Source organism: Schistocerca piceifrons, chromosome 1 (genome assembly GCF_021461385.2).
Source record: "Schistocerca piceifrons isolate TAMUIC-IGC-003096 chromosome 1, iqSchPice1.1, whole genome shotgun sequence".
In the NCBI taxonomy this organism is placed as follows: Eukaryota; Metazoa; Arthropoda; class Insecta; order Orthoptera; family Acrididae; genus Schistocerca; species Schistocerca piceifrons.
In genome coordinates, this window is record NC_060138.1 from 453,991,283 (window position 1) to 454,014,972 (window position 23,690).

General features: G+C 42.8%; 1 protein-coding gene across 3 annotated transcripts in view; it reads left to right on the top strand.

Moving 5' to 3' along the window:
• The window catches only part of LOC124792313 (inositol-trisphosphate 3-kinase homolog), a 501,596-nt gene that overhangs the window by 372,236 nt on the left and 105,670 nt on the right, over positions 1-23,690 (top strand). Inside the window, exon 1 of one of the 3 annotated variants that reach the window (XM_047257933.1) lies at positions 5,336-5,440. The exons of the other annotated variants lie outside the window; for them this stretch is intronic. Within the exon in view, the coding sequence (XP_047113889.1) occupies positions 5,378-5,440 (63 nt within the window). The 5' untranslated portion in view covers positions 5,336-5,377. Of the gene's footprint in view, positions 1-5,335; positions 5,441-23,690 lie in introns of those variants that run through there. 3 annotated transcript variants of the gene reach the window in all.

The following is a 23,690-nucleotide window of genomic DNA, read 5'->3' on the forward strand; positions in this document are numbered from 1 at the left end:
TTGGGTAGTTAACTGGTCATTCCACTGCTATTTGGTGGATCAGCTTCATAATTGTAAATGAGGAGCACAATTTTGTAGATGTTCTGAAGTATTAATTTATTTCGCTGGCTGGTTTTCGGTTGGCAAGAACATCATTGAACTCTGTCTTTCGTCGTCAGAGTATAATACTGGTGAACAACACTGAAAAAGATGTTACCCATCGAGAGTGAGATACAAACACATAGCAAGTGTCATCTTTGACAGTGTAGTGGTAATGTAATTAAAAATGTTTAAGTTTTAAATGAACATAAAGGGAACTAACTAGAAAACATTAGCCCTAAACCTCGAAAAAAGCCGTGTGTGTGTGTGTGGGGGGGGGGGGGGGGTACTGTGTTCAAAAATGGTTCAAATGGCTCTGAGCACTATGGGACTTAACATCTGAGGTCATCAGTCACTTAGAACTACTTAAACCTAACTAGCCTAAGGACATCACACACATCCATGCCCGAGGTAGGATTCGAACCTGCGACCGCAGCGATCGCGCGGTTCCAGACTGAAGCGCCTAGAACCGCTCGCCCACTCGGCCCGGCTGTGTGTGTGTGTGTGTGTGTGTGTGTGTGTGTGTGTGTGTGTGTGTGTGTGTGTGTGTTGTGCGCGCTCGCGCACACGCTCATCAGGAGTGGATGTAAATATGATAAAACATAACTATTTATATTAACCATGACAATAAAAATTAATGTGAAACAAGAGGATTTAAGAACAGCTTGAAGAGGTATTGCACATGGAAGGTGATGCAGAAATAGAGTACCACTGAACAGGAAATACTTGCAGTCAGAAACATTATTAGCATATTGCTCTTTGACCAGCTACATACAGTTACCTTTATGGATGGCGTACATAAAGTCCAAGAACACTTTGAACTATTTATTGCACAATAACTAAACATTGTGCAGATGTCATACATATTGCATTTTGAAAAGAAACTCTGGAAAATTTTTTTTTACAAGCATTCGATATGCGAACCATGAGTGACCCGGTAGACGTCAATACGATAATCGAATTCTTGCCATACCCGTCCCAGCATGGCATCGTCGACTGTGGCAGTCGCTTCGCGTATTCTCTCCCGGAGCTGTGCTACATCACATGATAGAGGCGGTATATACACCAAATCTTTAATCTGTCTCCACAGAAAAAAGTCACACGGAGTGAGATCTGGTGATCGGGGAGGCCATTTCATGAAACAGCTGTCACCTTCTGTTTGCGACTAGCGGTGACTGTTGGCAAATTACCAAACTACGCTGTGGCGGTATACATGAAAAAAAGCTTTCAGGGTTTCTCTTGGAAATGACATGTATGATTCTGTACAGTGTTTGGTTCTTGTGCCATAAATAATTGAAAGTGTTCCCGGATTTTGTGTACACCCTATTAAGATAAAGAGGCAAGCATCAGTGTTGTTATTACTTGTCATGCATAAATGTTGTTATCTGCATACATTCGTACTTTCGTTACAAAAGGTGCTTCTTGTAAGACAGGAGTAGCCTACCTTTTTCACCTACCGGCAAAATCTGTATCTCTGTCATTAGTAAAATTTTCTAATCGCTCACCAGTACTACACATGATTTTAAAAGTAGTGAAGTAACTTTACTTTATAAAACCAGTAAGGCAGAGTTACAACAAGTTAAACCATATAATTACTTCCCTAATACTTTATGTCAAAATTTACGAAAACCTAATGAAAATCTTTTTAATGCTCCTATCGGCTACCGACCACCACGAAAGCTGGGCCGTCCACTAATGGGCGGCAGGGTCCAGGTTGACTACCACTGTTGTAAGACCTTCCTAAGTTATTCATAACATGCTCACATTGTAAACCTGCTGAAAGCATCTTTGGTGCACAGACGAAGACCGTGTCTGAAGGCTGTTGTTTTTATCCACATTTATTTATGGATGAAAACATACTTGTCTGTAGGCTATTGTTTTTATCTATGCAGGAAGAAAGTTTTTGTCGGACTTGCGATATGAGCATTTTAAGAATAACTTGGCAGGTCTTACAAGAAATGTATTTCCCCCTTATACAACGAAAATACAGATGTGTAGCGAAAAGAAAAATGTTTAATGACGTGTAATAACAACACCAATACTTGACTGTTTAGCTTAATATTAAGCTAAGTATATGTGTAATGCATCAGAATATTTGACCAGTGCCAAAAGAGGTTCGCATGTATAAATCGAAGCGAGTAGCAACTTGTTTTCTCCACAGCAGATGATGGTGTAGCTTCCTTCATGAAATACTGACGAGAATTAAAATATTAAATCAGACATTTATGAAGTAACTTGATGAGCTATCTAGTCTGAGCCCACACTAAAAGTTCGTCTTTAATAATTTATGGAGAGAGCTTGATATAGCAAAATTTTTTGATAAGTTTTGTCACATTATTAGCTAATATAAAGGACAACGTTAGTGTTAGACTAGAAATTGTCTTCCTGACTGAGTATAGAATACACTAATTTAAGAATCGCATTCTGAAATTTGTGCTTTACGAGCACTTCACACGGGCTGACACGTCTCGCTGGGCAAGAAATCAATATGTCACGATCACTGCCCAGTAGTTCGGAATTTGGTACGGGTAGCTTCATCCCGCCGCAGTGCTCAGAGGAGATATGCCATGGTACGTATAACTCACTGTGCTTTTGTCCTGAAATAGCATTACTCTGTCTCATGTTGACGACACTTTGCTTCGACAGTGAATTCGCTGAGTATAAGAAGATGGCACATTTGTTGAGAGGTCCCCTTTCCAGGTCTCCATGTCCCCGAAGAGCATCAACTGCAGAGTCTCGTTCACGGTAGTGTCCCTTCAAGTGTTTTATTACATGCGAAAGAGGGCAGAGAGGCTTCTCAAGGAACTATGAAACGACATACAACACATGTAGACCGACTGTTAAGAGGCTCTTGGTAAAGGTCGCGAACATTCCGTTTACTGCCGCAGAAAGCTGTAACAGATTTCTGAGGCTACAAGGGGAACCTGATGAGCAATTGTGTAAGAATTAAGGAAGGAGGATTGTTTTACACTTCCGCCTACTCAACTTTTACTTCGTTCGCCTTGTGTTCCTTCGTTACAAACTAAATACCTGTTTTACGTATAAACTTACTAGAATAATAAATTTTGTTAGTTCACCAGCTAACAAAAAATATTCAGATGTAATCGTCGTGACATGATAACTGGGCTGTTGACATCCTGCCGACTATCTGCTGTTTGGTTTGTGTCTCCGGCAAGCGATGAGCGGCCGCGTGTTGTTGTGAGTCAGTGGAGGCGCGACCTTCATCGTCCACTCCACATGGCGCCCGCTCCCCTGTTTATTTGGTAAGTCGTGTAACACGCTCCGGTCTACAGCCCACAGCTCGTTTTATGTCGTAGCGTAGCGTCTCGCAGCCCATAAAGCCACGACTTGATGGTAAACTCGCAGCCGCTAGCTGCGGGAAACCAAACCATTTCGTCATTGCATACCGCAGATGGTTCAACCTCGTGCTGACGAGCTTACAGCTTCGCCTGTCTGTCCTCGGTAGCTGAGTGGTCAGCGCGACAGAATGTCAATCCTACGGGCCCGGGTTCGATTCCCGGCTGGGTCGGAGACTTTCCCCACTTACGAACTTGGTGTTGTGTTGTGCTAATCATCATCATTTCATCCTCATCGACGCGCAAGTCGCCGAAGTGGCGTCAAATCGAAGGACTTGCACCCGGCGAACGGTCTACCCGATGGGAGGCTCTAGTCACACGACATTTATTTATTTATTTAGCTTCGCCTGTGGCAGCGATAATCTTACTGTTTCTTGCATGGAGTAATTGTCGTGCTTTGCTTCTGCATGGTCGTCTCGTCGTAAATGCACTACCGCTTACATGTCACAGCTGAAAGATGAAATAGGGAAGAAACAGGAAAGAAGTAGACAGGCATTTCACTAGGCGCAACGGCTTGTGCTTTGTTCTGTCCGTAGTTATTTCCTCCGTTTCCATTCAAGAATAATTTTATTGGCGCGTCCTTAGCTGACAAAGTATTGCAATGCAATTTTAGTCTGGCTGTGGCCATCTGTGATGCCGGATTCCTGCCCGTCGACTTGGCCGATGCCAGGAATAATTGCTTCAATGCGGAACTACGACCCCGAAACAAGCTGCAAAGATTGGAAGATAAGTAAATAAAGTAAAAACAGCGTAACAGTGAAATAAAGTAAAAACAGCGTAACAGTGGAACATTTCCAAAACAAACATTTAAGATTTCATCACCCGAGTACGTGTTGTCGACTTTCGTTACGTGGTACTATCTAACGCTGTTGCGGAATGCACAGTTCACTCACATGAATGAGAGCATTGTTGCTTTGGAAGATGCTCTGCAAGGCAAGGCGGATTTCCATGGCGGAAGTAAAAGAAAACGTGACATAGATAACTCGAGCCGGCCGTGATGCCGAGTGGTTCTAGGCGCTCCAGTCCGGAACCGCGCGACTGCTACGGTCGCAGGTTCGAATCCTGCCTCGGGCATTGGCGTGTGTGATGTCCTTAGGTTAGTTAGGTTTAAATAGTTCTAAGTCTAGGGGACTGATGACCTCAGATGTTAAGTCCCATAGTGCTCAGAGCCATTTGAACCATAGATAACTCGACAACTCTGACAAATACGGAGGAGTCTTTGAAAATCGATGGCTGCATGCCAGAACATCTTTACAGAATTTGCAGATACTTCACTGTGTATGTTCTGAGACGCTTTTTTTCTAAAAGACTTGTCGAAAATGAAGGCTGTGAGCACTATGGGATTCAACATCTGAGGTCATCAGTTCCCTAGAACTTAGAACTACTTAAACCTAACTAACTTGAGGACATCACACACATCCATGCCCGAGGCAGGATTCGAACCTGCGACCGTAGCAGTCGCGCGGTTCTGGACTGAAGCGCCTAGAACCGCTCGGGCACACTGGCCGGCAAAAATAAGTTTACAATTTGTGAGACTGTCATTGTAGTACTCCAGTCGATGCAGCTGTTTATTACGCTCGTGATTTTTAGCAGTTGTTCACAACACCTCACACACTGCTAACGTGCCAGTACATGATCAGACTTGTTTGTTAAACTCGCTCGTATCTACCTACGGGTTTGTCAAACAAGCCCGTACGCGATCCAACAAGTTTGGTAATTTAACATCATTTTTGTTGCAGACGCTGTTCGCGTGTGCCGTATTTCGACACTGGAAATGATTACAAACGCGGAGAAAGCGTTTTTAATATTGATACTATCTTTTCCGGAAAATCGCCCAAAAAAGTGAACACGACAATGGCTCAGCCTTCTAGTGACACCTGTGGAAACCTGAAGAAGATGCCAGCAGAGAGGAATCGAAACGTCGAGCACTGGAAAAGAGAAATATGACGCAGCCTGAGGGCTCGCAACATTTTACCATAAATGACATCGGCAGCGGAAGTGTGCAGGTTAGCGTGGTAACTTTTTATACTGAATGTAAGCAATTACGTCGTTAAGTAACGTGTAAATTGTAACCGTTCAAGCTGAACGCGCATACGTCGCCTCAAAACTGAGACTCTCCTCTTCATTACGACACCCGCTGTGCCCGGAGAGTGCGACCTGCGCTGACGGGCCGAGAGAATACGTTATCGGCCGGCGTGACGTCAGCGGGCGGTTATTGTCCACTATCTGTGGCGTCGAAAGCGCCGTGAGAGAGGCGCCTGCACGATAAGCGGGCCAGTCGCAAATGTCTGCCCCCGGGCTGCCTGCCGGCGCTGCTCACCTTACCTGTGCTCGCTTCTCCCAGCGTTCGGTTCGCGATGGCTTCCCGCCCTAGCGACCGCCATGCTCACCCCGCGAAGAGGTAGCGGCGACACCCTGCGATGGACGTGCTCGTCAGGACCGAGTGCGCCTTTTCGTGGCCGGACACGACCAGTTGCGAGAGGACGGATGCGGAAGGACGGCGCGCCGCGACCGCGGCGGCACCTGCGCTCTGGGAGTGCGCAGACACGCTCTGCTTCCCCGATCTGGCGGCGCAGGTAAGTTGCTCCGTCCAGCGGAGGGAAGAGCCGAAGCAAAGCAGTACTGCAGCGAGTGATACAGAAACCTAAACAAATAGTGAACTTTCCGAGCTATCACTATAAAGTTCTCCGGTTTTCGAGCGAAGGATGTACAACTACAAATATACTTCGCAAACCAGTGTACAGTACGAACCGCGACATAGTCGCGAAAAAAGACAGTAGTCCAGAATTCACAGAATTTCTTTCTTCATGTCCATTCAGTGATCACAAACAAATCGTCGGCTGGCTATTGATTTCGACCCACCTTCCTCAGACCTTTGAGGAAAAGAAATCAAATCCAGCTGCTGGACACACTACAGCTTATAAACAATTAATTATAAAATAATGAAATAAACGGAGGGAAAAAAGATAGCAACACAAAAAATAGTCACGGAATTTCGGAAATACATTTGTCTAGGTAACGTATTCAAGAGATTAACATTGCAAGAACATGAGTTAATGTAAACGCGAGATACGCCGTTGCAAACGTGAAATGCTGGTACATTAATAACCGACGTGACTACCAGAATGCAAGCAGACAGACGTGCGTGCATTGTGTTTTACAGGTGCCCTATGTTAGGTTGTTAGGCGGAGTTCCATGCCCTTTGTACTTGGTCGGTTAATACAGGGACGGTTAATGCTATTAGTGGATGACGTCGGAGTTGACGTCCGATGATATCCCACATGTATTCGATTGGAGACAGAGCTACTGATCGAGCAGGCCAAGGCACCATATCTACACTCTGTCGAGCACGTTGAGTTACAACAACGTTATGTGGGCGGGCGTTATCCTGTTACAGAACACCCCCTGGAATCTTGTTCATGAATTGCAGCAAAAAAAATAGAATCACCAGATTGACGTACAAATTTGCAGTCAGGGTGCGAGAGAAAACCACGAGAGTACCCCTGCTGTCATACAGAGTTGCATCCGAGACCATGACTTCAGGTGTAGGTCCAGTGTTGGTAGCATGCAGACAGGTTGGGTGCAGATCCTTTACTGGCCTCATAACCAACACGCGGCCAACGCTGGCACCGAGGCAGATCCAGCTTTCATCAGAAAACACAAGACACCACCCTTCCCTCCAGCGAGATCTCGCTTGACACCACTGAAGTCGGAAACGGCAGTGGTTAATGGAATGCACGCTAGAGGGCTAATGTGGCAGTTCGTTGTGTTACTGTGGTGCCACCTGCTCCTCATATTACCGCTGCAGATGCAGTACGATGCGCCAGTGCCATACGCCGAACACGATGGTCTTCCGTCTCGGTAGTGCCACATCATATCCGTCCGCATCCCGGTCTTCTTGCGATCATACATTCTCGTGACCTCCGTAGCCAGCAATAATGTATAGTGGCAACATTCTTGCCGAGTCTTTCTGATCTAGCTTCTCGTACCCCTGTTACACGACATCGTTCAAACTCAGTGAGGTGTTGATAATGGCGTCTTTGTCGCCTTAAAGGCATTGTTGTCTAATATCAACTCACCACGTCCAGTCTCAAAGATAATGAACGCTCATGACCGTTACAGCGTGTATTCAAAGCAATCCTGATTTGCATCCTCATAGTGGCGCTAGTGCAGCCACTCTTATGCGATTCGCGCTAAATCTGAACAGACGTCATGTTGCAGATACAGATCATGCCTGCCGACATTCGGTCATGTCGCAAACTCCTTCTTGGTGTTGCAATTTTTACCGTTATTGTACACAGAATAACAATAATTTATTCTTTACAACATGTAAACTGTCTAGCATTTGTATTTTGTTTTCCTTTCCGCGACAGATCATAAGATGGCCATTATTTACCGAAATCGATAGCTTTGACGAAAGTGTGTTAGTGATCATTGACTAGAATTAAAGAAGGAAATTCATACCAATATTATAGATTCTGTTTCCTGCTCCATTCGCACACTTAACGACGGGCAAGTGACTGTCTGTATGCCTGTGCACGCGCCGTAATATCTTATCTTATTCTGTTGATCCCTGGCGAGATATAGCGTGGAGGCAGCAGCTTGGCCGCAGTCTTCATCTGATACAGGATCACTAAATTTACCCATCAGAGTTTAGCGAGAACAACGTCCTCTCTCTTCCAAGAATTCCCTCTTAATTTCCCCGTGCACTTATGCTAAATTTTCATATGGATTATTAACGACGTGTAATGATCCTAGCAGCTCGTCTCCGAATTCGTGTACGACGTGACGTGCCCATGACGTTCACCGCTAATCTTGTAGCGGGAAACTATATCGTCCTCTTTCTAAATGTTTGTACATTTAAAGAGAACTGCAGTTCTTTAAGATCGTCCAACAGCGATAATTTGTTAGTCCTGCTTTTCCTGCTTGATAAATTGTTAATATATATGGACAACATTACGCCCATTACGTTTCCTTGATGCACCCTTTATGTTACTATCATTTTTGCCTAACGTTCGCCGTCCATTATCACGTACTGTGCTTTATAAGTCGTAAAGGCGCGACTCTTCCAAAACGTCCTCCCTCAGCTTTAGCAGATGATGGGAAAGAATTTCATCCAAAAATCGCTCCCTTTTAGCTACTCCACAAGACCGGAAACCCAGCACGTTTATAGTATAAAATCATTTTGGTTGATAGACCGCATCATTCATCAGTTAGTCGCCATGAAGAGGACTGCTGCGGGGACGGTCGAAAAGTCGGTGGTTTAGTTAGTGGTCTGTAATGAGGCAACACCCAAAATGATTTTATTTACATTGATGCTGGGCGCGAAAACCTACGAACGTAAACTTCGTATTAATTCATCTCGCTGGAATAATTTCAACAGCATGCATATCTTTTATACTAACCACGTGACGGTAATGCTTCCTAACGATAAATTCTGCAGAAGAGTCACCTGATGGCTTCCTCACGTTCGGTGTTGTGTAGTCAGAGTCCCACTTGATCCAAGCATCTTTTCTGACCTTGAGAGAATGTGCCTTCTACTGTTCGCAGTGTTTCGTGTTTGTTAAATTTGATTCCGATTTAGATTGCACATGAAAAATTGTTGTCTCTGTGTTCAGTTGACGGACTCTGTTGTCAAGACACAGGAAGGGAGTCGTGTTCTAACTCCCGAGAGAGGGTTCGCAATGTGTAAGATATTAGGCTTGTATTCGGAAGGATATGCGTTGTAAAGCCGCGTCCTCCCCATCACGATTCAGCTTCTCCGTTACTCTCTTACTTCTTGTGATTGCTGGGATGGTTTATTAATAGTCACTTGTTCGATTGCTTTCCTTGTCCTTACCGAATCCATCTTTAATGACGTCTATATCGGCTACAGACCATTAAACTCTAACCCGCTTTCCGCCCTTCCCGCAATGGGTCCATGCACTGTAGAACGGTGCAATGTTCAAACCAACCATCTGTTTGCTCCCTGCTTTTCTTTTCTTTTCTTTTCTTTTCTTTTCTTTTCTTTTCTTTACTAATGATACTTTACTGTACTACAGCAGGAAGTAGTCCGTTCTTTCATTGAGCAACATACGTACTTAAAATCGCTCTGAGCTTCTCCGTAGCAACACTGTGGTACTTATGTTGTCCTATATACAAGCACATACCTTTAGCTTTTTTTTTTATAACTAATATTTCTCCAAACGCGCCAATATTAGATAAACATATTCCGATTTTTGCTTATATTCACCAAAGGCCAGTGCTGAAACCACTGTACAACTGCCAGTGAAATAAGTTCGCTGCAGAGGCAACACGTGATCAGCAACAAGATAACAAAGGCCACGCCTAAATCTCGCAAGTGAATAAAGTTACCGTACGCTTTCTGATTCAAGGGCAAAAATATCAAACTGAAACAACTCTACTGTATCGTAACATTATGGCAAATCGCAACAGTTCTAATTACTGTTGTAATTAAGACAAAAAACAGAGACGCACCACTGAGGAATTATCCGAGTGGGTCGCAAATCGGTAGCTATGACGTATATGTACAGACAAACAAGTGGGACGCCTCGGACAGCTGTGGGATACCAACCCGACTGTCGCCCGCGATGCTGCGCGACAGCCAGTAGTGATGGTCTAGGGCGCCATTTCTTTTCATAACAGAACCCCTTTGGCTGTCATCCGCGGCACCTTTACGGCCCAGCGGTACGTCGACGATATTCTACGCTCGTTTTGTTGCCCTTGACGGCAAGCCAGCCTGAGCTTACATTTCAGCAACATCATGCCTGCCACACACGGCAAGAGGGACATCCAACAACTTCGTCAATCAATATCAAGCCGATTAACTGCTTGGATAATGGCGAGAGGCGGGCCAACGCGTTTTCACTTGCTCAATTTGTGAAGCTCTTCCTCTTGAATAAATCATTTTCTGAAATTGTACGTTTGTCTGTCTGTACGTGTACGTGACGTCTACCGATTGCTCTCCCATTCGGATAATTCCTTCGTGTGCGTAGTTTTTTTTTTTTTTTTTTGTCTTACAGTGTTCCTTGTACGTGGACAACTAGGCTGGCGATCCTTATATGTACATTACGTTGTACAATAATAATTTGCTTTTGTCATAATTCCAAAATCGTCATCAGTAGAATATAACTAAACCAACTACCTAGTTGTTGAGAGTCACAGATGTGTATAAAGAAAGTGTGGATCCCAGCACTAGCAGTAAATATTCAGAGCTAGTTCAAGAGTGTTTTCACACAAGGCTCTCCTCGTGATCTATCTCTATGAAAGTATCTCATTTACATTTTTGTCCCAGTCATGGACATGGGTATCTACGTTTAGAAACTTTTGTTCTGTGTTGTAAGGTAATAGTGTTGCTAAGTAACTGTTCTATAAGTTATCGTTATCTGTTCGTGTACACTGTACGTCGTGCGGTTCTAGGCGCTACAGTCTGGAGCCGAGCGACCGCTACGGTCGCAGGTTCGAATCCTGCCTCGGGCATGGATGTGTGTGATGTCCTTAGGTTAGTTAGGTTTAAGTAGTTCTAAGTTCTAGGGGACTGATGACCTCAGAAGTTACGCCCCATAGTGCTCAGAGCCATTTGAACCATTTTGAACACTGTGCATGATGACGTCCTTCTGTAGAAATCAAGACGGAAAGTGGATTAGGTCTTAACGTCGACGTGAAACTGACTAGCGACAGAGCTCCGAAAAACGTTCGACTTTGTACCAAGTCGTTGACTGATAACGAAAGATACGGAAAATCTTCACCTATATGTCGTTGATTGAATGAGTATGTGACTAATAGAACACAGTACATGTACTCGACGGCGAATGTTCAGCGTAGACCAAAGTAACGTCAGGGGTGCTCCAAAGAAACTTAATAGGAGCTGTAATGCTCTCAGTATACAAACCGAAGTATATATAAACGATTTATCAGCCTCGGTCAGCACCAATATCGGATGGTTCACTGACGATGCTGTTATACACAAGAATGTATCGTTGTAAAAGAATCATAGGAAAATGCAGGACGACGAAGAAAAAATTTATGCTCTGTGTAATGAATGACAGCCCTTCTTAAATGTCGATAAACGAACGATAATTCCTGCGACAAAGAGAAAGAAGCCGATAGTATCCCGTTACGAGTTTAGTGACGAAAATGTGGACCATGTCACATCGTTTAAATAGCGAGTAGTGATATGAAAAGGTATGAGGACGTAATGTCAGTCTTAGACAAGGTAAGTTCCATCTCCATGTTTCTCAGTTCTGGCCTCATGCTCCGTCTCTAAAATTCCACGACGTCGATGCTGCGTTTGATTGCAACGGCAGTTCAATGGTTAAATATCTGAGAAGAGATTAGGGCTGTGCCGTCGTTTCACAAAACAATAAAGAACAGCCAAAATTAACAAATGTTATGCACATAAAGTGTTGGTTAAGATATGAAAAAAGGTATTGATTACGTAGTAATAGTATTAAAAAAACACTTCTGGCCACTAAAATTTCAACATTATGAATGCGACGTGCAGGAAACGTTTACATGCTTGGATATGAAGTGACTAGCATTTCAGCAGAACTGCACAAAGGAGGCAGGAGTACAGCCATCTACATTCTGCACATAAGAAAAGATTACGCAGCGGATTTGACATTAACAAATCGCATTTGACTGTTGGTTGTTTTGAGGACATCCTGTTGAGATTCGTGTCAGGAGGAGAAATCTCTACCAGCACTTGCTGGAATTTGACAGCTGCAGGATCGTGGGCTAGAGACACTACAGTTTATCGTCACGTTATATTGCATCTTATGTTGATTGGGACCTCACGACTGTCAGACGAAAATTGATCGATGATTTCCAAACGGCTTCAACATCTCGGTATCGTTATCTTCCAAGAAGATAACGCAAGGCATTTTATTACCGTGCTGCCCTCCTGTGCCTCAGGATAGTGGATGTTGGACTGTTGCCCTGGCCAGCGAGTTCTCCAGATGTCTTACCCCGTTTGTGAGTTGCCAAGACGATTGATGGACTATGGCTTAGATTTGAAGTAGCATGCAGTGACGTACCAGCATCTGTTATTCAAGCTCAGTTCGAGACTTAAGCCCAACCGGATTACAGCCGTTGCTGGTACCAGAGAGGGCAGCTCTCTGTACTAAATTTTGCACCCTGTGTGCCCCCATATCACTTACAAATTTAATCGTGTATTCTTCCTGCTATGCTTTGTACGCTCGGTTTGTCAAATTTCATTATTTGGTATCCGTTTTGAGGTTGCCTATTTAATGACCAGCAGCGTATAATTCTTTTAACGAAACAAGATGAAACATTGGCGGTTACCATTCCTCCTAACATCTCTCTTATTTTTCTTTTCCCTCGTTTTCTTCCACAGCTGTCATCAAAAGCGGGCCAACATAAATTTTCTCTGGAAAAAAATGAGAATATGAAAAAGATAACATACGGAAGAAACTGTAAAACGATTTAGAAAAGATATCTGTATGGTGCGAAAATTGGCAATTGACCCTAAATAATGAAAATTGTGAGGCCATCCACATTAGTGCTAAAAGGAATCCATTAATCTTCGGTTACATGAAAATCAATCATGTCTAAAGACTGTAACTTCAACTAAATACCTAGTAGTTACAAGTACGAAGAACTTAAATTGGAAAAAACACATAGAAAATGTTGTGGAGAAGGCGAACCAAAGATGTTTTATTGGCAGAATACTTAGATGATGGAACACACCTACTAACAAGACTACCTACACTACGCTTGCCCGCCCTCCTTTGGAGTACTGCTTCGCGGTGTGGGATCCTTACCAGATAGGACTGACGGAGTACATTGAGAAATTTCAAAGAAGGGCAGCACGTTTCCTTTTATCGAGAAATATGGGAGAGAGTGTCACGGACATATACCGGATTTCGGGTGGATATCATTCAAACAAAGGCGTTTCTCGTTGTGGCGGGATCTTCTCACGAAATTCCAATCACCACCTTTCTCCTCCGAATGCGAAAATATTTTGTTGACGTCGACCTACACAGGGAGAAATAATCATCTTAATAAAATAAAGAAAATCAGATCTCGCCCGGAAAGATACAGGTGTTCGTTTTTCCGTCGCACCTTTCGAGAATGGAATAATATATTGTGATGGTGGTTCGATGAACCCACTGCCGGGCACTTAATTGTGAATTGCAGAGTAACGATGTACATGTAGATGCACAACGCCTCTCTTGTAACGCCTGCCACTGAAGTTTGTTGAGCATCTCTTGTAATGCTCTCGAACCGACTAAACGATACCGTCACAAAAGGCGCCGCTCTTCGTTCGATCTTCTCTATCTCTTTTATCAGTCGTAAAGGCCCCAGATTGATAAACGGTACTCAAGAATCAGTCTAACAAGCGCCTTGTAAGCCCCTTCTTTAGCGTATGACTTACGTTTCCTTTAGATTCTTCGTATAAATCAGTCAGGCACCTGCTTTTCCCACTATTTGTTTTAAATGGTCATTCCACTTAAGGTCGCACCGTATAGTTACTCCTAGATGTTTTACAGTGTTTGTTTTTTCCAGCAGTTTCTCATCAACAGTGTAGCTATACAGTAGTGGATTTCTTTTCCTAAGTATGCGCAAAATGTTACATTTATTTACGCTCGTGTTCTGCTGCCCGTCCCTACACCATTCATCAATCGTCTGTAGGTCATCCAACAAATAGTTACTGTCTTCTGTCGTGTCTACCTTTTTATAGACAACCGCATCATACAGTGAATAGCCTTACAGAGCTTCTGACGAATTCTAGTGGATCTTTTACAAACACGGTAAACAGTAACGGTCTTAACACACTTCTTGGAGCACCGCCGAAATTACCTTCTCATCGGTCGATTTTGTTGCGTTAAGAGCGACGTGTTGACTTCTGCCTGCAAAGAAGCCTTGAATCCAGTTGCAAATCTGGTCCGATGCTCGGTAAGCTCGTGTGTTTTTCACTAAAGGGTAATGCGGGACAGTATCAAATCCTTTCCTGAATTCGAGGAACACGTCGTCAACCTGAGCACCGGTGTCTACAGCGCTTTGGATCTCATGGAGGAATAGAGCGAGCTGAGTTTCGCAAGATCTCTGTTTGCCGAATCCATTTAATTTTTTATAGAGGTGTTTTTCGTTCACCAAAAATATGATACGTGAGCACAAAACATGTTCAATAATTCTACAACAAATTGACGTCAACGATACAGGCCTATAATTATGTTGCATGTGCCGTACGACCGTTTTTGAAAATGGGAATACCTTGCACTTTTTTCCAGTAACAAAGTGTTTGAAGTCACGCTGGTACGTTCTGTTGCTGTGTGTTTCCATTCCATGATTAATGTGATTTGACGAGAAGTAATAAAATGAGCTCTAACATGGAAAGTAAGCGTTTCCGGACACATGTCCACATAACATATTTTCTTTCTTTGTGTGTGAGGAATGTTTCCTGAAAGTTTGGCCGTACATTTTTGTAACACCCTGTATATTATACACGCTTGCACTACAACTGGGCCACAATGCACTCTGCACATGTTCAGCATGTAGTTTTTAATTTTATTTTGTGAGTTGGAGCACTGTATTTGTATTTTGATTAGTAGAGGGTGCGTCGTTCACAGAAGTGTAAGCACTTTAGAACGTGCAGACACGCTGTAGCACCATTGTAATGGGAGCACAACGGATACTATGACACTTTTTTGATGGAGCGTTATGAGTAGACAGTGACGGTGTGTCAAACAATAATATTGAGGAATGCCGAAATGTGTATAGTATTCCGTTATCTGTTCTAGATACGACACCCTTCCTAGCAGCTACATAAGTCGTCCGATTTATCAAGCACATAGTGCTGGGTCTTACATTACATTAGTGAATGAATGAATCCCACGTTACGGACGTCTGGGATGTGGAAAGACGCCAAATGTGCGATACTATGAAGTGATTTGATATTATTAATATTGATAATATTGTTTATAAAATAAGGCAAAACATGAATTTCAAGTTTTTTTGTGAAAGTATTCTACGGTGGCGTAGAAGGAGCTGTGCAACGATTTTTTTTATTCAGTCTTAAATTTTAAGAGATTATGTTCTGGTAGATGCTTGAATTCATATGTAGCCAAGTAGCAGTAGCCACGTACCAGTACGCAGTAATTTAAATTTTTGTAGAGAATGTTTTTGATTCTATTATTGTATCCACTATTTTCGGTATTCTTTGAGAAAAGAACAACATTAGTAACAGCAAAGAATGTTAACGAAAATATGTTGTTCGAAGCACTTGTCAGAATAACTAGATTTTTGAAGAGGTTTCTTCGAGACGTTCTGGATCCATTACCAAATAGTTGCAGCAATTGAAAACAGTGCTGCTCGTGATGAATACTTCATGTATTACTATACGCTTTAAAAAAATCCCCAATTTTTAAAAAAAAATCATATTTTTGTCTTTTTTTTAGACGAAAGGGAAAGCGTTAATATGGTTATTAGGGACTTTTTTTTAATGAAAGCGTATCCTAATACATGAAGTATTCAAGAATAGCACTGTTTCAGATTTCTGCAGCTCGTCCGCACCATGTTTTTGGCGAAACTCAACTTACAGAAATAGCGTTTTCAGGATACACAAGCGTGTTATAAGAACTGTATTTGGTGTTGATTCTAGAACATCCTGAAGAAACGTTTTGAAAAGACGTCGGTAAAAACATGAATATCTCACGTGAACTACGGGCGAACACACAATTTCTTGTCAGGTCGCCCCTCAGGGGTTACAGTTTGGGGGATGAGTGCGTTGCATCGCAACACTACGTAGGCTGCATGTTATGTTCTTATAATTGCATGCGGGTCTGGATAATGGCTGGTGGACCTTTGTGCGTGTGGATCGACAGCTGCTCCATTTTATTTTACATCGCTCTCGAGGACGCTCCAAACAAGCAAATTGTTCGCCTTGTGTTGTGTTCTAACGCAGAATCTGTAACGGGACATCCTCCTCTAGCATTACTTTTCCTCAATAGTAGTTGTCGATACCAGTATTATTTTTCGAATTTTGGACAGGTCACTATTATCTCATCTGTTTTTCTGGAAACTTTCATGTAATTTTATACACAATATGTTATATTTCAAGCTAAAATTTATGAAATGGAATTACTTTATTTTCAATGTTACAATCGATACGTACTAGCTCTGAATGTACAGTTAAAATTAGTTTTTAGAAAGATTTGAAATTACGAATTATTTGACACACTTAAAATTTGTCACTAATTACTCAGTCTAGTAATGTTTACTGTGTTTGTTTCTGGATTCATTTATGAAATAATAATTGAAATTAATAGAAAGTCATTTGTCACGAAAAATTGTAAACCCTTTGGAATATGGTTATTACCGCAGAGTGAGGTAGTAGTAAGCATGCGTCTGATGTAATCGGACATATTTTTTGTATTTTGAGCGAACAGTGTAATTTTGGCTTTGTTGACGTAAAATTTCGAAAGTCTGTATGATATACTAAAATGTAACAAAATGTATTAACGTAACAACAGAAATACTGCAACAACAATCTTCAAATTCATTTAGACCAATTCAACCATGTGGACCTAAAATGAGAGAATTTCAACTTCAAGAATCAGACTTCTAGACAAGAAGAACGGGACCCAACTCCACACGAAAAGCTAAGTAAACTAGAAAGTTTATTGTAATCTTCGCTCCTCTCAAATTGGTTATTGTGGACAATAGCTGCAACTAGGAAGGATGAGGGAGATTACAAATTACAGCATTCCGCATCGAAACCGCCAAAGCAGTAATTGTTGAAAGAGATTCTATTAAGGCTGCACACACAGAGATTCTTCGAAACCTACGTTGTAAAAGAAATAAAGAAATAGTGGGTGATCCATTGCCTGCTAACCAAATGAATGTGCCTTCTTGTGTCATACAATTTCGTAAGTTAGTTATCTGCATGTACCGTGGATCATAATTAAGGCCTCTGTTTATGATACTGAAAGAGTCTATTTTGTAATCGTTGTACGTCTTGTTAGAGGAAAGTATGGATGGCAGCGTGCTGCCCGTACACACACACACACACACACACACACACACACACACACACACACACACACACACACACACACTACAAAAAACGTACAGAAATTATGTGTGTGGTAGTAGCATTTGTCCAACAGATAAGATTTCAGTTTGTGTTTGAAATAATTTTTTTTAAATCCATTAAGTTCCTTGTATCGCTTGATGGGTGACCAAAGATTTTCATGAGTATCAACTCGGAACACGACTAGGAATTTAACTTATGTGAACAGGAAGACGCAACTCTCAATTGTTTTTGAGAAAATCGAGTTTGAAAGTTATAGGCGTGCTTGTGCTGTATGCTTGGTAGTCCGCTAGGGTTTACGGAGTCCGCAGCCGAGGGAGTAAGCGCTTACTTTCATAAGGGCGAGATCTCTGGATCGACGCTCACTACCTGTAGTTTTTTTGTATTCACACTCTAATTCTAGCAACAAATTAATGATGACCTTGCAGAGCTCAATATTTAACCTCTCATTTATTATTTTCCTGATATTTAACATGAAAAAGAGAGAAAAAGCTATTTTCCTAAGGAGATTGGAAATAAACAAAGGATATACGAGAGCTTTGAATCAAATCAGTATAGTAATTTTATTTATATTGTTGTATCTAAATTTGTGACAAATATAACCCGTAACTTTTGTAGCACTGCACGAATCAGGAAGATACTGATGGTAGAAACATGGAAAATTACACTATGTGATCAAAAGTATCCGAACACTCCCAAAAACAAACGTTTTTCATATTAAGTGCATTGTGCTGCCACTTACTGCCAGGTACTCCATATCAGCGACCTCAGCAGTCATTAGACATTGTGAGAGAGCAGAATGGGGCGCTCCGCGGGACTCAAGGACTTCGAACGTGGTCAGGTGATTGGGTGTCATTTGTGTCATACGTCTGTACGCGAGATTTCCACACTCCTGAACATCCCTAGGTCCATTGTTTCCGATGTGATAGTGAAGTGGAAACGTCAAGGAACACGTACAGCACAAAAGCGTACAGGCCGACCTCGTCTATTGACTGACAGAGACCGCTGACAGTTGAAGAGGGACGTAATGTGTAATAGGCAGACATCTATCCAGACCATCACACATGAATTCCAAACTGCATCAGGATCCACTGCAAGTACTATGACAGTTTGGCAGGAGGTGAGAAAACTTGGATTTCATGGTCGAACGGCTGCTCATAAGCCAAACGTCACGCCGGTAAATGCTAAACGACGCCTCGCTTGGTGTAAGGAGCGTAAACGTTGGACGATTGAATTGTGGAAAAACGTTGTGTGGAGTGACGAATCATGGTACACAATGTGGCGATCCGATGGCAGGGTGTGGGTATGGCGAATGTCCGGTGGAGGTCATCTGCCAGCGTGTGTAGAGCCAGCAGAAAAGTTCGGAGGCGGTGGTGTTATGGTGTGGTCGTGCTTTTAATAGAGTGGGCTTGCAACCCTTGTTGTTTTGCGTGGCACTATCACAGCAGAGGCCTACGTTGATGCTTCAAGCACCTTGATGATGTGTGTGAAATCTTATGGGACTTAACTGCTAAGGTCATCAGTCCCTAAGCTTTCACTCTACTTAACCTAAACTATCGTAAGGACAAACACACACATCCATGCCCGAGGGAGGACTCGAACCTCCGCCGGGACCAGCCGCACAGTCCATGACTGCAGCGCCTCAGACCGCTCGGCTAATCCCGCGCGGCTTTAAGCACCTTCTTGCTTCCCAGTGTTGAAGAGCAATTCTTGGATGGCGGTTGCATCTTTCAACACGATCGAGCACCTTTTAATAATGCACGGCCTATGGCTGAGTAGTTACACGACAATAACTTCCCTGTAATGGACTGGCCTGCACAGAGTCCCGACCTGAATCCTTTAGAACACCTTTGGGATGTTTAGAACGCCGACTTCGTGCCAACTCTCAACGACCGACATCGATATCTCTCCTTAGTGCAGCACTCCGTGAAGAATAGGCTGCCATTCCCCCAAGAAACCGTCCAGCACCTGACTGAACGTATGCCTGCGAGAGTGGAAGCCGTCATCAAGGCTAAGGGTGGGCCAGCACCGTAATGAATTCCAGCATTAGCGATGGAGGGCGCCATGAACTTGTAAGTCATTTTCAGTCAGGTGTCCGGATATTGTTGATCACATAGTGTACAAGTATCGCGACACGCAGCAGATGTGATGAACGCCGAATTTTTGCATGTCTGTCGGTTGTTTTCAGTGGGTCTGTTACAAAACAAACTTGGTTTACATGCATAAACGGTTCTCTGTCGTCGCACAATTTCGCGGCGTACCAAGCATGTCGAAGCGTAGCACCGGATATTGGTGCAGATAACTCACAAAAAAACAAAAAAAACTGTAGTACTGGCAGCGCGGTTCCATCCACATACCTTGCGCGCACGAAACTAGGCGCTTACTCGCTCGGTTGCTGATTCCGTGAACATTAGCGGCCCTACGCAGGATACTACATAATCATAAATTTTGACAACATAGTCCACGCACAGCAGCGACCTGATTCTACACTTAAAAATGAACAGTCGAGATCGCAGTAATCTTTCTTTATTAACCCGTTTCGGCTTATCTACAAGCCATCTTAAGAATTTTTTGGGCCCCAGTGGCTGGTGCTGGCGGCTTCCCGGAATTTTTCGTGATACCACGATCGAGGAGCCGCCAGCACCAGTCATACAGGGCCAAAAAATTCTGAAGATGGCTTGTAGATAAACCGAAACGGGTTAATAAAGAAATATTTTTGCGATCTCGACTGTTCGTTGTTAAATATACATAGGACATAAGCACGGCTGTAATTTTCAAACCCGATTTTCTCAAAAACGGTTGAGAGTGGCGTCTCACTCGTATAAGTGTTGAAATCCTACTCGTGCTCTACACACCCCGTCAATACGAATTAAATCGGTGAGGGGAAGCTTATAGTGTCATTTTGTGAGCACCTCTATCCTATGTTGCCACACTAAGGCTGAATGATAGTGTAAAACATTTCTCATTGTAGCGTTGTACTTATGAATGTCGCTGTTCCGGCCATCCTTTTTTAGGTTTCCGTAATTTCCGTGACTTACTTCTGGTAAATGCCGGGATGGTTCTTTTGAAAGGGCACGGCCGACTTCCTTTTCCATCCTTTCCTAATCCGATGGGACCGATGACCTCGCTGTTTGTTCCGCTCCCCCGGATCAACCAACCCAACCAATGTCACTGTTGTTCTCAAACTGTGATTGGTTGTTAACAAACTTCGGAAAGGAGTAAAAATAATGTCAGAGTGTTGTCAGTATCAATATGTCCAACTGTTTTGAGTGTTGTCCACAGTGGACACCGCACATTATCCTAATTGCACGCTTCTGTGCAACAAACTCTTTTTTTTTTCCTCAACGACGAGTTACCCCAGAATATGATGCCATAAGTGTCCCCCCCCCCCCCCCCATGAACCATGGACCTTGCCGTTGGTGGGGAGGCTTGCGTGCCTCAGCGATACAGATAGCCGTACCGTAGGTGCAACCACAACGGAGGGGTATCTGTTGAGAGGCCAGGCAAACGTGTGGTTCCTGAAGAGGGGCAGCAGCCTTTTCAGTAGTTGCAAGGGCAACAGTCTGGATGATTGACTGATCTGGCCTTGTAACAATAACCAAAACGGCCTTGCTGTGTTGGTACTGCGAACGGCTGAAAGCAAGGGGAAACTACAGCCGTAATTTTTCCCGAGGGCATGCAGCTTTACTGTATGATTACATGATGATGGCGTCCTCTTGGGTAAAATATTCCGGAGGTAAAATAGTCCCCCATTCGGATCTCCGGGCGGGGACTACTCAAGAGGATGTCGTTATCAGGAGAAAGAAAACTGACGTTCTACGGATCGGAGCGTGGAATGTCAGATCCCTTAATCGGGCAGGTAGGTTAGAAAATTTAAAAAGGGAAATGGATAGGTTGAAGTTAGATATAGTGGGAATTAGTGAAGTTCGGTGGCAGGAGGAACAAGACTTCTGGTCAGGTGACTACAGGGTTATAAACACAAAATCAAATAGGGGTAATGCAGGAGTAGGTTTAATAATGAATAGGAAAATAGGAATGCGGGTAAGCTACTACAAACAGCATAGTGAACGCATTATTGTGGCCAAGATAGATACGAAGCCCACGCCTACTACAGTAGTACAAGTTTATATGCCAACTAGCTCTGCAGATGACGAAGAAATTGAAGAAATGTATGATGAAATAAAAGAAATTATTCAGATTGTGAAGGGAGACGAAAATTTAATAGTCATGGGTGACTGGAATTCGAGTGTAGGAAAAGGGAGAGAAGGAAACATAGTAGGTGAATATGGATTGGGGGACAGAAATGAAAGAGGAAGCCGCCTGGTCGAATTTTGCACAGAGCACAACATAATCATAACTAACACTTGGTTTAAGAATCATGAAAGAAGGTTGTATACATGGAAGAACCCTGGAGATACTAAAAGGTTTCAGATAGATTATATAATGGTAAGACAGAGATTTAGGAACCAGGTTTTAAATTGTAAGACATCTCCAGGGGCAGATGTGGACTCTGACCACAATCTATTGGTTATGACCTGTAGATTAAAACTGAAGAAACTGCAAAAAGGTGGGAATTTAAGGAGATGGGACCTGGATAAACTAAAAGAACCAGAGGTTGTACAGAGATTCAGGGAGAGCATAAGGGAGCAATTGACAGGAATGGGGGAAATAAATACAGTAGAAGAAGAATGGGTAGCTCTGAGGGATGAAGTAGTGAAGGCAGCTGAGGATCAAGTAGGTAAAAAGACGAGGGCTAGTAGAAATCCTTGGGTAACAGAAGAAATATTGAATTTAATTGATGAAAGGAGAAAATATAAAAATGCAGTAAGTGAAACAGGCAAAAAGGAATACAAACGTCTCAAAAATGAGATCGACAGGAAGTGCAAAATGGTTAAGCAGGGATGGCTAGAGGACAAATGTAAGGATGTAGAGGCCTATCTCACTAGGGGTAAGATAAATACCGCCTACAGGAAAATTAAAGAGACCTTTGGAGATAAGAGAACGACTAGTATGAATATCAAGAGCTCAGATGGAAACCCAGTTCTAAGCAAAGAAGGGAAAGCAGAAAGGTGGAAGGAGTATATAGAGGGTCTATACAAGGGCGATGTACTTGAGGACAATATTATGGAAATGGAAGAGGATGTAGATGAAGATGAAATGGGAGATATGATACTGCGTGAAGAGTTTGACAGAGCACTGAAAGACCTGAGTCGAAACAAGGCCCCCGGAGTAGACAATATTCCATTGGAACTACTGACGGCCGTGGGAGAGCCAGTCCTGACAAAACTCTACCATCTGGTGAGCAAGATGTATGAAACAGGCGAAATACCCTCAGTCTTCAAGAAGAATATAATAATTCCAATCCCAAAGAAAGCAGGTGTTGACAGATGTGAAAATTACCGAACTATCAGCTTAATAAGTCACAGCTGTAAAATACTAACACGAATTCTTTACAGACGAATGGAAAACCTAGTAGAAGCCAACCTCGGGGAAGATCAGTTTGGATTCCGTAGAAACACTGGAACACGTGAGGCAATACTGACCTTACGACTTATCTTAGAAGAAAGATTAAGGAAAGGCAAACCTACGTTTCTAGCATTTGTAGACTTAGAGAAAGCTTTTGACAATGTTGACTGGAATACTCTCTTTCAAATTCTAAAGGTGGCAGGGGTAAAATACAGGGAGCGAAAGGCTATTTACAATTTGTACAGAAACCAGATGGCAGTTATAAGAGTCGAGGGACATGAAAGGGAAGCAGTGGTTGGTAAGGGAGTAAGACAGGGTTGTAGCCTCTCTCCGATGTTGTTCAATCTGTATATTGAGCAAGCAGTAAAGGAAACAAAAGAAAAATTCGGAGTAGGTATTAAAATTCATGGAGAAGAAATAAAAACTTTGAGGTTCGCCGATGACATTGTAATTCTGTCAGAGACAGCAAAGGACTTGCAAGAGCAGTTGAATGGAATGGACAGTGTCTTGAAAGGAGGATATAAGATGAACATCAACAAAAGCAAAACAAGGATAATGGAATGTAGTCTAATTAAGTCGGGTGATGCTGAGGGAATTAGATTAGGAAATGAGGCACTTAAAGTAGTAAAGGAGTTTTGCTATTTGGGGAGCAAAATAACTGACGATGGCCGAAGTAGAGAGGATATAAAATGTAGGCTGGCAATGGCAAGGAAAGCGTTTCTGAAGAAGAGAAATTT